Source organism: Corapipo altera, unplaced genomic scaffold (genome assembly GCF_003945725.1).
Source record: "Corapipo altera isolate COAL_440 unplaced genomic scaffold, ASM394572v1 59, whole genome shotgun sequence".
NCBI lineage: Eukaryota > Metazoa > Chordata > Aves > Passeriformes > Pipridae > Corapipo > Corapipo altera.
The window spans coordinates 5,409,749-5,425,242 of NW_020884917.1; the positions used below are offsets into that span (position 1 = coordinate 5,409,749).

Sequence of the window (15,494 nt, forward strand, 5' to 3'; positions counted from 1 at the left end):
GAGGGTGCTGCTTCCGGCCAGGGCGCGCGCCGAGCGTGGCGGGGGCGGTGCCGTTGTGTGTGTGCGGCCGCGGCGGGTGACGGGCGGGGAGGGACGGGAGGCACCCCCGCGCTCCGGCGCGCGCCCCGTGCCCGCTCCTGCCCCGGGGGAATCATCCCGGTGCGGGGCCGTGTCCCGCTCGTCCCACAGCACCTGCTTTCTTTCCCTGCTTCTCCTCCTTTGTCTCGGCCGAAACCCTGCAGGGAGGCAGTGAGGAAACATCGTAGCCCGATGTCTGTCCCTCCTGCCTGCCAGCTAATCCTCGGTCTGGAGGATAGGCGAGGCGTGTCCTGCCGTGGTAAGGAGATAAATTCCTCACATCTGTCGCTAGATTTACAAACAGTTATTTTTAGTGGGGCTTTCCTCCAGGGACAAGTACAAGCTGAGGAAGCATTAAATAAGCTGAGTTTAAGGATCACTGGCAGAAGGGAAAATTAAGCACTGCGACTCTTAGAGGTTTGGGGATTTTTTGGTTTTGGTTTTTTATTTTTAATAGTCAGGGACCACTCAATGCATGGAGGATTTTATACATGCCAGAACAAGGAGATAAGAGAGTTTCCATGTTAATTACAATAATTGAAATAATAGCAACGATGCCTTAATAACTGTAACTGCTAAATCATGGACATAAATGGGAGCTTTGTGTACACACATCATGATTTAAACTCATGATGTAAGTGATGTAACGAAACCTAAGCATAATATCGAAATTGGCTGCTCATTTTGAGTCTTTGGCTTTCAGGCTGTAACTGCAATAGTCACAGAAAATACAAATTATTTTGAAGGCTCCCCTCTTCCACATAACTACTGGACTAAAGGTAGTTTCCAAGTCTGGAAATTCCAGATTTTATCACTTCAGATGGAAAACTTTGATCTTGGTGTTCACCTCATGCAGCCATTTTTTTTGCACTCTGTTTGCAAAGCAGGTGCACTTTAAAATCTTCATTGTTTTTCTCTGTGCTCTGATTTCTGCAATTTTTTTAATCTTGGATATTTAGTCAGTGTTTAGTACATACCCCTCTAGGATTTAGTTCACTGGCCTCACATTTCTGTATGAGCTAATTTTTGCAAATTCCAGATGCAAATCATTCTGATAAAAATACCAAATACAATCATTTACTTAAAGAAATGTTGGATTCTGTTAAATGGAGAGGGGAAAAAAAGGACAGAAGGAAAGAAAAGCTGGTAACATTGAGTCAACCAAGCAGCCAAAAGAAGACACAAAATGGTTTTGGTATTTCGTGACAGGGAAAAGTTTGCATGCCAGCTCTGAATAGACTTTTCATGAGACCATGAAAAGGTTGGAAGAGTCTTTGCATGATCCTGTACACACAATGATTCAGGAGTCTTCAAGAAATCCTGGCCCAACTTCTGCAGCCCTTTGAGTATCTCTATACTGTATTAGTTCTTACTACATATTCCAGAACCCTTCCATTGGAAGAGTGGGTGAGTTATAGTTAAGGTCTCATTAATGCTGATGTGTGCAGCCATTCAGTACTTCCTTGTTCTTTCAAGACTAGAGCTAGTCCAAAACAGCCTTCGCCCTGTAAGGCACAGTGTGGTTTACCAGGGCATTGCTGGTACCTCTTTCACTCTGGAAATGCCCCTATGCATATATATGCCCTTATGCTATATAGAATAGTTGGAAGGGACCTTAAGGATCATCTAGTTCCAACACCCTTGCCATGGGCAATTGCGCCACCCATTAGAACATGTTGCTCAGAGCCCCATCCTTGAACACCTCCAGGGATGGGGCATCCACGTCATCTCTTGGCCACTTGTTCCTATGCCTCACCACCCTGACAATAAAGAATTTCTTGTAAGAGCTAATCTTAGTTTATAACCATTTCCCCCTTGTCGTATCACTATCTCCCATTGGTCTTCTGGGCTGCAAGCACACACTGTTGGCTCATGTGCAGTTTTTCATCCACAGAAACCCCCAAGTCCTCCACAGGGCTGCTCTCAGTGGATTGTTCTCCCAGTCTGGACTCATATCTAGGATTGCCCCAGCCCAGGTGCAGCACCTTGCACTTGTACTTTTTGAACTTCATGAGGTTCCTATGGACCCACTTCTTAAGCTTGTCCCCCTAGATGGCATCTTTCCATCTGTTGTGCCAAATGCACTGCTCAGCTTCGTGTCGTCTGCAAACTTGCTGAGGGTGCACTTGATCCCACTTTCTGTGTCGCTGATAAGTTAAAGAGCACCAGTCCCAAGACAGAGCCTTGAGGAACACCACTCTTCACTGGCCTCCACCTGGACACAGAGCCACAATTCTCTGTCTCCATCCATTCAGCCAATTCCTTATCCACCAAATAGTCCATCAATCAAATCCATGTCTCTCCAATTTGGAGATAATGATGTCATGTGGGACCAGGTCAAAGGCCTTACAGAGGTCTGGATAGATGACAATCTTCCCTTGTCAACCATCACTCCATCACAGAAGGCCACCAGATTGATCAGGAACAATTTGCCCTTAGTGAAGCTGTGCTGGCTGTCTTGGATCAACTCTTTGTCTCATACGTGTTTAACATTGCTTGCATGAGGATCTGCTCCAGAGTCTTCCCAGCCACAGGGATGAGGGTCTCCAATGTGTACCCAGTTTCCTTTCTCCCCTTTTTAAAAATAGGAGCAGTGTTTCCCTCTTTTCAGTCACTGAGGACTTCGCCTGACTGCCAGGATTTTTCATATATGGTGGAGAGTGGCTTGGCAACAACATCAGCCAGTTCCCTCAGGCCCCTGGGAAGCATCTCATCAGGCCCCATGGACTTGTGGCTATTCAGTTTAATCAGGTGGTCTCAAACCTGCTCTTCACTTACAGTGGGAGGGACTTCGCTCCCCATTTTGCACCATGGTGCTTGTTAATGGACGTAGCCTTTGTCCTTCTGATCTCCCTGTAGAGCTATCTGACGACAAATGCAATTTTATTTTGAATTTTTATTTTGTGGCCTAAGGTGCGTATCATAATGCAATTAAAATGAGTTTATAGTATACCCTTCATCTTTTGCTTGGAAGCGTCCCCTGGCACCTTGCCTAACTGAAGTGGAAAAAATGAGCTCTTTAACTCAAAACTAATAGAAGTATTTCCATGAAAATGCATTACATTAAGAATTCCTATTCAATTGCTAACAAGTCACCACAGTGAGAGCATCTCTACAGCACCTGTTATGTTTTAGGGTGTGGCTCTGGTTCATCAGTGTGAGAGTGCAACCTGTCAGAGGAGAGTAGGTGTTGTAGCTATTTCACTCTTCTGACTGCATAAGAACTTAGGAGTTCACAGCCCAAGGCAGCAACAGGTTTGAATTGCTCCCTGCTCTCTGGTGTTTAAATGCTACCATGAGTACCTAAAACTCTAGAGGCAGTACTGTAGACATTTGCAATGTGGCTCTAAGGATGTAGGTAATGGTTGTCTTTTGTTATGTATTAGCATATGTGCCAGTACAGCTCTGCATGTAAAATACTTGCAGGGAAAAATTACAAAGTGTAATTAGGCAGAGATGTAATGAATTGTGTGCTAGTAGTATTTGCATTATGTACTATAATAAAGCTAAGAAATCAACTGATACAAGAATTCCACTTATTTTGAAAAGCTAAAGATACAGTGGATATATCAGACAAAACATGTCCAAATCTTTGGGAAAAACATTGATGTGCAACTTCCGTTCCCACGGAACAAAAAATACTTGTCCCTTTACTTTAACACACATTTCATAGCGCACAATGTATATCTAAAGTATGCATAATTTAACACTGTAACTTTATCTTAGATTTCTGTTGACATGAATGAATGAACCATATTCTTTGGAAAACCACCTTATCATGCATAAATCATCCATTCTTCCTTTAAGAGCTCAATAAATCTTCCAGAGTGAGAGAGACTTCGTTTTTCTAAGGGACAAAAGAGAAAGAGAACAAAACCATTTACTGGTTTTTGAGGGCACCCTCATATTTGAGCCCAAATCAATTACCCTGACATGTGCTGAGTCTGTGGGTGTGTGGGCCTTTGTGTTGTGAAGTATTGCTGAACTGAAATCGATACAGGAAGGTAGGATTTCCTGGTATTATGGTTAATTTCTTCTCTTTTATGCTGGTGGCACAACTGTATTCGAATTTATTAGACAACATTTTACTACCAATACATAAGGATGCATGAAATGTATTTGTGATTTAATGGAGTTTCTAAGTAGCAGGATGGATGAAAAGAAATCACCCAGCCAAAATCTACATATATTCTGAGGAGAATCACACACACAACACGCACACACCCCCAAAAAGGAAAGAGCTAGAAGCTTTTACCTGCCTTCAGTTTGTAGCAGTTGTGAGAAAACATAAGTAACAATGAGTGAAGAGTATGTTAAACTATTGCTTGGCTAATTATCAACATACCCATACTTCCCAAGTTTGTAACTGTGCTTTTCTGTGTTTTTGTGTAAGGGCTGGTCAGGTTTTAAGGACATACTACTCTTGAGGTATGCCCAGCTGGTATGCCCGAGGGCAGACTTGGGAGATAGCTCCCTCTTTACACATCAGAGAGTAATGGCTGCCTTGAGAGGGTGGTGCACATACTGGAGGGGTCAAATCTCCCTCTGAGTGTGCCTGTTTCACTCTGAAAACTAGCAGGAGAATCTGATGTGACAAAGCTTATTTTGGTGCCTGCTGTTGGGCAGTACAGCTTCAGGTTTTAGGTGACAGACTACTGGATTGGGATTCAAGTAATCTCAGTTTTACTCTGTTCTGGTTTTGTCAGGGGTGGAGTTGATTTTCTTCATAGTAGCTAGTATGGGGCTATGTTTGGAATTTGTGCTGAAAACAGTGTTGATAACCCACAGCGATGTTTTAGTTGTTGCTGAGCAATGCTTGCCACAGATTCAAGGCCTTTTCTGCTTCTCACGCTGCCTCAACAGTGAGGAGACTTGGGGGTGCTCAAGAAGCTGGGAGGGGACACAGCTGAGACAGCTGACCCTGACTGATCAAAGGGATATCCCATATGACCCAGACCATCTGGTGTCATGTTCAGCAGTAAAAGGTGGGAGAAGAAGATGGAAAAGTGGGGACTTTTGGAGTGATGGTGTTTCTCTTCCCAAGTAACTGTTACATGTGGTGGAGCTTTGCTGTTCTCCAGGTTGCTGAATACCTGCCTGATCATGGAAAGCAGTGAATTAATTCCTCGTTTCTCTTTGCTCGTGTACACGGCTCTTGCTTTCCCTGTTGAACTGTCTTTATCTCAACCCTTGAGCTTTATCACTTTTACCCTTCCAGTTCTTCCTCCCATCCTGCTGCAGGGGTGCAAGTGAGCAGCTGCAAAGTGCTTAATTGCTGCGTTAAACCACAGCATACTCTGACAGTGTCACTAATCTGCTCTGCCAGTTCCTCTGTTTCCCATCCCAACTTTCGTCTGCCTTTTACATTTAGAGGTTAAGCTCTACAAAGTAGGTATAGTCTTTCTTTCTCTATGCTTTTTCAGCACATACAACCCAGGGAATATTTTTGTGATGTTCACAGATAAGTAAATATGCAATACAGTACAGATTCTGAAGGCTACAAGTCAACACACACACAAAGATTGTGTGGGCAGTTGTTCCTGCTACTCTTGCTCAGTGCAAGGACATCTTAATGGATCAGCTTCCTAGGAGCTTCACATCATCTGTGACTGCCTGCAAACCTGTCACACGTGTACCTCTACACTTGCAAACAAATACATACTCCCTAAAAAATCCCCATAGTGGTACAACTGTAATAGGCTGTTGGGTAATAAGATACTTGCATTTCCTTAGCGCTATTAGCTGTCCAAATGACATTCTTAGTATTCTGTCTGAGCTAGTCATGGTGCTTAACACTTACAGCTTTCTTACCAGTTTGAAAAGGTAACTCACACCAAAGTGCACTGTGCCTATAGAGAAAGTGCACTGAAGTGACTTGAATAACAAGGAATCCAAGAGTAATGATGAGTTTGCAGTCATTCATCTGGTCATTCAACAGAACTAGAAGAAATTATATCATTCCAGTAGTAGAATAGGAATCTGGAAATCTGAGAACTGAAGGTTACAGCAGAGTTGGTTCATAAGATATTAAAATAGACAAAAACATTTTAAGAACATGATTAATGAATTACCAAGTGTCTTAAATATAAAAACATTAAAATGTATAATAGAATGTGTATTTACAACAAGTCTTCATAGTTTAATTAGCTTCAATATAGAATGATGTAAAATTACTTCATGTGGAATACCTGTCTACATGGCACTTGTGTAACATCTTTAATTGGCATTTATTGGGATTGAGCTCCTTTGTGGTATTGCCTTTCCTGAAAAATGTGCCCTTCCCACATACTATTTTACTGAAATCAGTATGTGCCACTGAGTGCTGTTTCTTTTTTTAGTCTGCATGTTATATAATCCATATCCTGATATATATTCAGTCAGAATACTTAAGCCTAACAATCATCTCCAAACCAAAATCGTTTTAAAATAGCTCAGAGTAGATCTAAATTAATTTCTCTTTTCTGTTATGAAAAATAACAAAAAAAAGGTAAAAATATTTTTCTAATCTTAGTGTTGTCTATATAATTATTTAATCTTTTAATGTATTTTCTGCTTTCCGTATCCTTCCTTTCTTATTGCTCCCATTTTTCATCGTTTCCCATCATTTCGTACTTACTTCATGCTTTTTCCATGTCTTTTTACAGTCTTACCTATTGTGATTTTCTAGTCCCTTTCCCCAACTCTTTCTTTCACTGAAGGTTTCCTTCTTACTTCTGGTGGGGATGTGCTAGAGCAAACTCGGGTAAGTTGCAGTTTGGTTTCTAGTTCTGTGGCCAGTGCTTCAGGAGTCCATTCCTCTCCCCATGTCTCTGTAGCCCAATCTAGAAAAGCAAGATAATTAAGCTGGCTCCTGTGTGGTTAGTTTTAAGACATACTGTCGGAAAGCTCCTTTAAACACATTATTCTGTTTCTCTATTACACCTCTTCTCTACCTCAGTGACCACCTCAGTACTCATTATTTTCAGCTCCTCAACTAACCTTAAGCTCCCATTCTCCTCCCCTCCTCCTCCACCTCCCATCTTCTAACAATAGCATCTACAACATAGTAGGGGCATTACTAATTCTGCCATTTTGTGCAGATTATGTATCAGCTGCATTCACTTTATCTCTATCTTGAAGGAGAGCTGTTGCAGCCCTTAAGTGATGGATTCCATTGATTTCAGCTTACTGATGTCAACACCTGATTTTAGTTATAAAAATGAGTCTTAGAAAGATGAGAAATGTTCAGTTATGAATACCAGTTCTGGTGTCCTGTGAAATCTTGTAAATGAAAATGTGTGCTTGTGAAGCCAGCCCTCACATGTTCATTCATGAGGTTATTTAAGTCGTGGTTGTGTGGTTCTAGTGCCTTTGGGAAAAAAGACTTAGACAAGAACTACTTGGAAATTATAATGCTAATGTCAAGCAGAAATCACATGTTAACCATATCTTGACTCTGTGCTGAGGAAGAGATATGCCCTGTCAGTGTTAATGCATTTCTGCATCCATAGTCATTTGCTATGGACCTATTTTTTTTGTTTGTCTAAACAGCCTTTGGCTTTGAAGGATCTTAATCACTTTCAGTGAAAGAGTAGGAAACAGTCAAAGCCTGCCAGTGTTAAGTGCCTCAGACTACAGTGCCAAAGTGCTATTCAGTAAGTCATAAAATAAAATGGTCTCAGTCTATATGGCTGTAGTGAAATAAAATACAGTCACCAACATTCTGATGTTACTCTCAGGAACTAAATATTCACACTTCATAACTGGAGATGATGTAGAGAGTGAAGGAAAGATGACAGAACATATTGTAGTATTTATGGGTTGTAAAGTCTTAAACTACAGACCATATCAGACTAGGCTATGGGTCATAAAAGTTAAGCAGCACTGGTTTTATCCTACTTTAGACAGAAGAGCACCTAGGATAGATAAAGGAATTGTTTGAATGCTCGTCATTTTTGGTAAACACTGATTTGTGTTCCAGTTACATACCCTATCACTGCTGATCACTCTAAAATCCCATGGCACTTTGTGAAAGAACACAATTTTACCTCTGATCTCATAATCACAGTGACACATCCTGCCGTTCTAACTGGAACCACTGGTTTTCACTGACTGCTCCAGGCCCAAGTTCTGTATTTAGGCTTACTGTGGGCTCTTATGTAGCTGCTATTTTCTCTGGTCAGTAGTTCAGCTGAGGGCTTCTGGAAAGATGCCATTCCAAGAAACCACTGGAAGTAGGCCAGTAAAGATATACTGCTGGTGATTTATTTTGATTTTTATTCTTCAGATGAAAAAAAATATCAAGGCTAGATATAAGATTAATAGAAAAAAGCAACTCCCAGACCACCAAAAGAAACCAGAAACAAAAAAATACACCAATGTTGCACTGATTATGGAATACTTGGAGTATTTTCCAAACTGCTACGATTAAGATGTATTAACAGTGAGCAAAGCTTTCTCTTGTTCTGTAATAAATTTAGAGTATCTTCACTGAAACAAATAGTTTACTTGAATTCATGCAAGAATATGAGTAGAAAATATGTTGATTCTTTCTAAGAAAAACAAATTACCATTCTATGAAATGAAAAAATCATCAGAAATGTTAGAACTATGAAATTACAAAATGCTATTTGCATATGAATCACAATGTTTGCAGGACATGCACTGTGAAGCAGATTCGAGTCAGGAATTTAGCAAGATGCAGAAAGCCATGACACAATATGCCAAGTACTAGAAGCATACCAGTTTTACCCTTTAAAAGAGGTAAGATAACCAGCAATTATTTGAGAGCAGGAGAAGATTTTCTCTGAGGACAACTTATTTAGTCACTGTGTACATGAAAGATTCTTTCAGGAACAGTTTTTGATGAACAGTCAGAGAGAGAGTAATCTAGAGCAGTGGGCATTCAGGATTCATGTGGTAATTCTGATTATCTTCCATACTGATGATAATGCTTGACCAGTTGGCTTTTTTTTTCCTATGAACTGACCCAGCTAAACATTTGTGTATTTAATATGCCTGAGAAGCTATAAGTAGAACATTTTTAATTATTCATCATTCTTCACTCTCCTCTTGAGTGCAGTAATTTGATATGACGGTTCTGAATACTGGAACAACACCTCATTCCAAGGAACTTTCTGACAATCCTTAAGCTGCTGTTTCTCATGTGCGATTTTAGCCAATGCTACAATTTTATGTAAGTGTGAAGGCTACTATTTGTCTTGGAATATTTGTCTTGTATGAAAGTCTGGTACTGCCCCTATCCTGGAAAAATGATGCAAATTTATTTACCTAAATACATACATTTGAGCACAATGGAAAAGGCTTTTTTGTGTTTAAAAATAAAAGCGTATTTTAGGCTTATCAACCATGCTGGACTGTGACTAATTAAACTTCAAGTTCTCTGTTTATTTGCAGAACAGCTATTATGCAGACAAGGTAAGCGGTGGAATGTTTCCTTCCATTATTTTGGAAGTGTTCTCTTCAAGAGAGTCAACAAATAGTTTACTTATCTGCTTGTTCAGGATGTGATCAAACCACTGGAGTCAGTATCAAGATCACAGAGACTCCAAGGAGCTCTGGATCTGGGCAAACGTTTATGAAAAATACCACAAAAATATTAAGCACTACCAAGTTGTGGTGTGTCTTATGGGCACATACCCATTCACATGATCTGGACTGAGGCAACCTACTTGTTTTACATGAGGGATAGCACATGTTCTTGCTCAGCAGAAAACATTTCAATACATTGGTCAAGCAAACCTAAGCTAAAATGCCTCCCTAGAAATGCTGAAAACATGTTTTAAAATGCATGCACCAAGTCACAGGTAAAGCTCATGATTATACCTATAGTCACTCTTAATGTCAGGTTTAAAAATAATGAATATTTAATAGTATAAACCAAGCCAATAATTTTAGGGAAGTGTGATCTACCACAAGTGTGGAATTACATCATTAATTTACTTGATCACATTTGTAAAGCTGCAATGCAAACATATTTAACTCTTTCATCTGCACTGACTTTCCCTAAATAGTGTGCTCGACACTTGTCTGGAGACAAATACCACTTTTTGTCAACTATCTTATACTTCTCCTGGAATTCCTAGGCCCATGCTTATTTTTTTCTGTAATCTTGGTGAGGCTAACAAACCGGTTAGTTTCTACTCAGGTTCCTACATACAAATCCAAAATCACCTCTTTTATGTGATATGAGACTATTTCAGGCAGTGCCACATGACTGGTGACACCTGATAACAGAAAGTATGCTGAAAGGTATCCTGAAACACTGCCACTCAGGGTTTATGCAGGAGACATGTTCTTCTTGCTGTAGACCTGGCATTCCCCAGTGAACACATTTCAAGCTATTGCCTATACAAATGTCCAGGATTAAATCTTGAACCTCCCACGGCCATTGTGGACTGATTCCTATGTAGAAGCAGACTAGCAACATGAGGTGGCCACAAAAGGATACACAAATATATATTCAGAGATGTTGCTGCTGTAGGGAGAAGATTCATGCAGCCAAAGCTCAGCTGGATTTGAAGCTGGCCAGAAATGTGGGAGACAATAAAAATAGTTTTTTCGAGTATGTTAATGGCAATAAGCAGTATAGAAAGATGGTTAGAGGGCTGGGCAATCACTAACCGTATGGAGTTAAACAAGGGAAAGTGCTGGATTCTCCACCTGGGATGGGGCAACCCTGCATGTACGGACAGACTGGGGAAGCAGTGCCATGGAAAGGGACCTGGGGGTCCTGGTTGATGGCTAGTTGAATATGAGTCAGCAGTGTCCTGGCAGCCAGGAGGGCCAACCGTGTCCTGGGGGGCATCAGGCAAAGCATCACCAGCTGGTAAAGGGAGGGGATTGTCCTGCTCTACTCTGAGCTGGGGCAGCCTCACCTTGAATATTGTGTGCAGTTTTGGGCGCCACAATATAGGAAAGATATTAAGCTGTTTGAGAGTGTCCAAAGGAGGCAACAAAGATGGTGAAGGGCCTTGAGGGGAAGCTGTATGACGAGTGGCTGAGGTCACTTGGTCTGTTCAGCCTGGAGAAGAGGAGACAGAGGGGAGACCTCATTGCAGTCTACAACTTCCTCAGGAGGGGAAGAGGAGGGGCAGGCACTGATCTCTTCTCTGTGGTGATCAGTAACAAAACATGAGAGAATGGCCCAGACTTGTCTCAGGGGAGGCTTAGGTTGGATATTAGAAAAAGGTTCTTCGCCTGGAAGGTGGTTGGGCACTGGAACAGGCTCCCCAGGGCAGTGGTCACAGCACCAAGCCTGACAGAGTTCAAGAAGTGTTTGCACAATACTCTCAGGCACATGGTGTGACTCTTGGGGATGGTCCTGCACAGGGCTGGGAGTTGGACTCAGTGATCCTTGTGGGACCCTTCCAACTCAGCGTATTCTGTGATTCTGTGAAATACAACACAAATATTAGAGATAGCTATATTACTTTTTTTTTTAAACTCCTTCCACCTCTGAGCTAGACTAAAGGCTTCCATATGGAGTGCTTGCCTATTTTGCTGAGTGATTGTTGCTATTATACCTCCCCCTGCCCTTCTCAGCCAGTTAAACTTAGTCTCTTTCTGATAATACTACACCTTCTGAAAAGATGGGGACAGACATTATGCCATCTCATCAGACAGATGTGGAAGAGAATGGCTGACAGGGTATGCCTTCTAAAAAGTAGCAGAGTTGATGTTGCTGTGCTTATCTAGCCTCAGGTTCAAACACTAACACCTGAGGACTATTTTTTTGAGACATCAAGCCTTCTGCACACCTGGGGTGCTGTAGTACAGGTGCTACAAGTAGGAGACTTGATTTCTCAGTGTGAATGGAGATACAGGGTGGGTTGCAGTTTTCCTGTCAGCATGAATGTATGGGTGAGTAGGAACATTAGTGGGGGCATGTAAAGGTGCTTGCAAGAGTTAGTGGGGGTCTGTTGCTTCCCCTTTTTCCAGCTGGTTGGGGTGGCCTGATCACTATCCCTCCTTCATGTATGCAAATGGTGTAGACATTCCCCATGCAGTGCTCCTAGGGACAATTCTTTGCAGCTTTTGTGCCTGCTAGGTCAAAGAAGCCCTTTGTAATATTTCTTCTGGTTCTGTGGGGCAGAGCAGAGTGGGTGGCAGGCTGCAGGGACTCAATTTCTTGTTAATAATTTTGGAGTTTTCCTACCTGTCTCAGATGTATTAGGAAATTCACTCCAGGTTTATTCCTGATGGAATTAATGGTTATGGAAGTACCACATCTCAGCAAAAACTTTCTTTGTACCTCTGGATTCTGTGTAAGGCCACAAAGAATATTTATAAGGAGACAGGTGATGGACTGAAAACATTCTTTCTCCTGGCCCCATTCTCATTCTGTCCCAATGAAAAAAAAAAAACCACACCAAAAACCACATTGCACCTCTGCATTGAGATTATCCTCTGCAAAATCATGGGGTAGTTTGGGTTTGAAGGAACCTTTAAAGGCCATCTCCTCTAACCCCCTTGCAGTGAGCAAGGACATCTTCAACTACATCAGGTTGTTCAGAGCCCCATCCAACCTGGCCTTGAATGTTTGCAGAGATGGGGCATCCACCACCTCTCTGGGCAACCTGTTCTAATATCACAACACGATCATCATAAAAAAGTTATCTCTAATTACATACAATAGGCTCGAGGTGGGTGTACAAATCTGGATGTCTCAAATCCAAGGCAGGGCCTTGGTATTTATTAAGCATACACATATGAAATTGTGCATAGGTAAAGAAAGTCTAATTGTTTAACAAGCTGAAGATAGGGCTGCATATCTGTATTTAATATTGAGAATACTTACCCATACAAAATCTCCCCTACCCATTTTCTGTCAAAAGTCTTACAGAAATTAGATATTTGTGTGCACAATTCAACAAAAAATTTTCTTTCTACCTCCTCCTTTGAAGCATAACATCTATGACCTTAGCAAGGTTTTATATTTTTCTTCCTCCTACATTTCTAGATGCCAATATAAATACATGCCATTATATTTAGAGAATTTTGACATGTTTTTCAGGTGTTGTGACAGCTATTTCTACAAATGCTTTAATGGAGCAGTTGTGTTTAAAATACCAGCAAAGGCCATGGACTGAAACACTGAGACTTGTTTATTTTTGCATGGTAAGAATCACAGGTTAGGTGAGAAGGATATGTGGTGTAAGAGCAGGTTGTCAAGGTAGTTAAAAAACTGCTTGACTTTAAAAAATAAACAAGCAAAGCCAACCAAACAAAAAATTCAACCCAAAAATAAGCAAAAGAAAACCCCATCAAAAACCTGGTGCCTAGTATAGCCTGACTCCTGATTTTTCTTACAACAATGGATACAAAAATTTTCCTGACTAATTTTAACACTTTTGGGGTTGCTTCTTGCATTATTCAGGAGTTAGTGCTGATTGTCTAATACTTTAGGTTATTTTCCATTCATTCTCATTACCATATTCATGGTATGTAAAGACAATTTATTGCCCATAGGACTGGGAGAAAATACTGGTTTTTAGGAACTGGTCTGAAACCTGCTATCTAGACTTTCTCCTGCTGTGACATACCTTAAGTCACTCCAGGCTTCCTGCCCTTCCAGTAGCTAATTTAAGAATCGTATCTGTAAAAAGCAGATTAGCACAACTGCTGCGAGCTTAGTATAAAAAGTCCCATTAGTTTCCATGCTTCTTTTTATTAGTGCTTAACTCAAGCCTTGCTCTGAAAACAGTGTCCTGAATTTGAACATAGTGAAAACTCTTCAGCAGTGAATGTTCTCTGTGAATTGAAGTGTGAAGTATGAGAAGTTTTCAGACAAGAGCTTGAAGAGAAGCTGGGAGACTTTGCTTGCTACTTAAGTGCCTATCTTCAGCTGAAACTTTCACTATACTCTAACCAAGTACACCTGTGGCACTCAATGATCTCTTCTATTTGCTCAGGCATATTCCTTCTAAAATGAAAACACAAACAAGTATTTTCTTAGTTTATCTCTAGCATCACAATGAAATTAGCTAACATGTCTTGTGATCAGCTCAAAAGAAAAGGGAATGGAAAGCTGCTCCGTTCTCCAAAGGCATCTGGTATGTAATTACTACACAATAATGTTTTCACAAATCCATTCAGTGCTGCCTCTTTAGAGATGACTACAGTCATAGGTAAACCTCTGTTTGACAAAAACAAATAACCAGTGTTTTGTAGTACTGAGAATCCGTGCTGTGTCTCTTAGCTAGTATTTTAAGGAGTCTTTCTCTGTCTCTTGTTTTCACAAATGTGCTAGGATAACCCACTGCGAAGGCCTGTCAGCCATGCTCCAGACAGTCCATTGCTTTCTTGCATGGAGAAGATAGAGAGGACATTACATGGTAATGAGCTGTCGGATAACTAAGTGTATTTTTAGCGTTCTGTGCAATCTCCCCATCCTTTTCTGTTGCTGATATTCTGCACAAAGGGGTCAAATGTACAAACACTGAGGTGGATATGAGACAAGGGATTTGTGACTCATTTTTGGGCTAAACTTTCAGGTGATAGCTATTCTTAAATACTGAGAATAATCTCTACCCAGCACAGCACTTATTAATCCTAGAGTAATAGTTGTCATTAATAACAAGTCATTCATGCAATGCTATTTTCTCATTACCTAAATGATACCGTTTAAAGCAGGATAAAACTGGTTCTACTTCTTGCTCACTGCAGTCTGATTAAATTGCATTTCTGGTTTTTGCAGCTAAATCCATGTTTTCTGTGATGAATGCATTGGAATCTTTATCCAGACAAAAAGGGTAAGTTTGTTTATGAATAAATGCAAATGAGCAAGCATGGCCTCAAATCCAGTGAGGAATACCATCTGGATGGCTTGTCAGCAATATTATTTTTGAATTGGTGTTCTAATGAAGTGTATTACTTGGAACTGGCATAACTGCCTATTTTGTTTAGCCTTTTGTGGAGGAGGTTGTTGGGTGAAGAGAGGACAAGAATGCCTAGGTCCCAAAGCTGCAGACTGAGCTTAATAGTTTTCAGCAGATCAACAGGATAATGCAAAGAGCAGAGCACAAATATATTGCCTGGTTGAGTAGTTTTCAGAAGCTAAGCTAAGGAAGAGTTATTTTTGAAGCATCCCTGGTGTCTCTTTCCACGATCAAGTGAACTATCCCCATTTCCTTTTTTCATGTGACAGAATTTGTAGATATACAAGCTTTTTTTTTCTTTTCCTTTTTCTCTTTTTCCTCTCCTCAGACTTAATGTTCATGTTAGTCCCAGTGGGACTGCCTGCTACATAACATCAATGATGTTTTATTTAGAAGTTCAGCTGGAGAAGGATGGAAATCTGATGGACGTAAAGTTGGCTCACTTTGGAGAAGCTCCTGTGGTAAAATTAATTTTCTGCCTCTCATGTCCTTGTAGTCTGTCACCTAGCCTCCAGCTGCCATGCCAGTAAGGCTTTG

The 15,494-nt window shown here is 40.9% G+C and overlaps 1 protein-coding gene and 1 long non-coding RNA gene across 14 annotated transcripts in view; one reads left to right on the forward strand and one right to left on the reverse strand.

Annotated features, from left to right (window-relative positions):
- The first annotated feature begins 62 nt into the window (after positions 1-62).
- Positions 63-15,494, forward strand: part of LOC113953098 (mediator of RNA polymerase II transcription subunit 1-like) — a 33,088-nt gene continuing 17,656 nt past the window's right edge. For 5 of the 13 annotated variants that reach the window (XM_027655856.1, XM_027655854.1, XM_027655859.1 and 2 more), the window contains exons 1-5: positions 65-337; positions 13,094-13,197; positions 14,330-14,414; positions 14,777-14,831; positions 15,286-15,418. In XM_027655856.1, coding sequence (XP_027511657.1) covers positions 271-337; positions 13,094-13,197; positions 14,330-14,414; positions 14,777-14,831; positions 15,286-15,418 — 444 coding nt within the window. In that variant the 5' untranslated portion in view covers positions 65-270. Of the gene's footprint in view, positions 338-1,287; positions 1,486-13,093; positions 13,198-14,329; positions 14,415-14,776; positions 14,832-15,285; positions 15,419-15,494 lie in introns of all 13 variants that reach the window. The other 8 variants (XM_027655861.1, XM_027655864.1, XM_027655858.1 and 5 more) reach the window with 7 other exon arrangements.
- On the reverse strand, positions 3,598-7,199 carry LOC113953106. Its single transcript, XR_003529738.1, has 2 exons — positions 6,729-7,199; positions 3,598-3,925 (listed from the first exon to the last, which is right to left on the reverse strand). It is a non-coding gene; the product is annotated as an uncharacterized LOC113953106 (long non-coding RNA).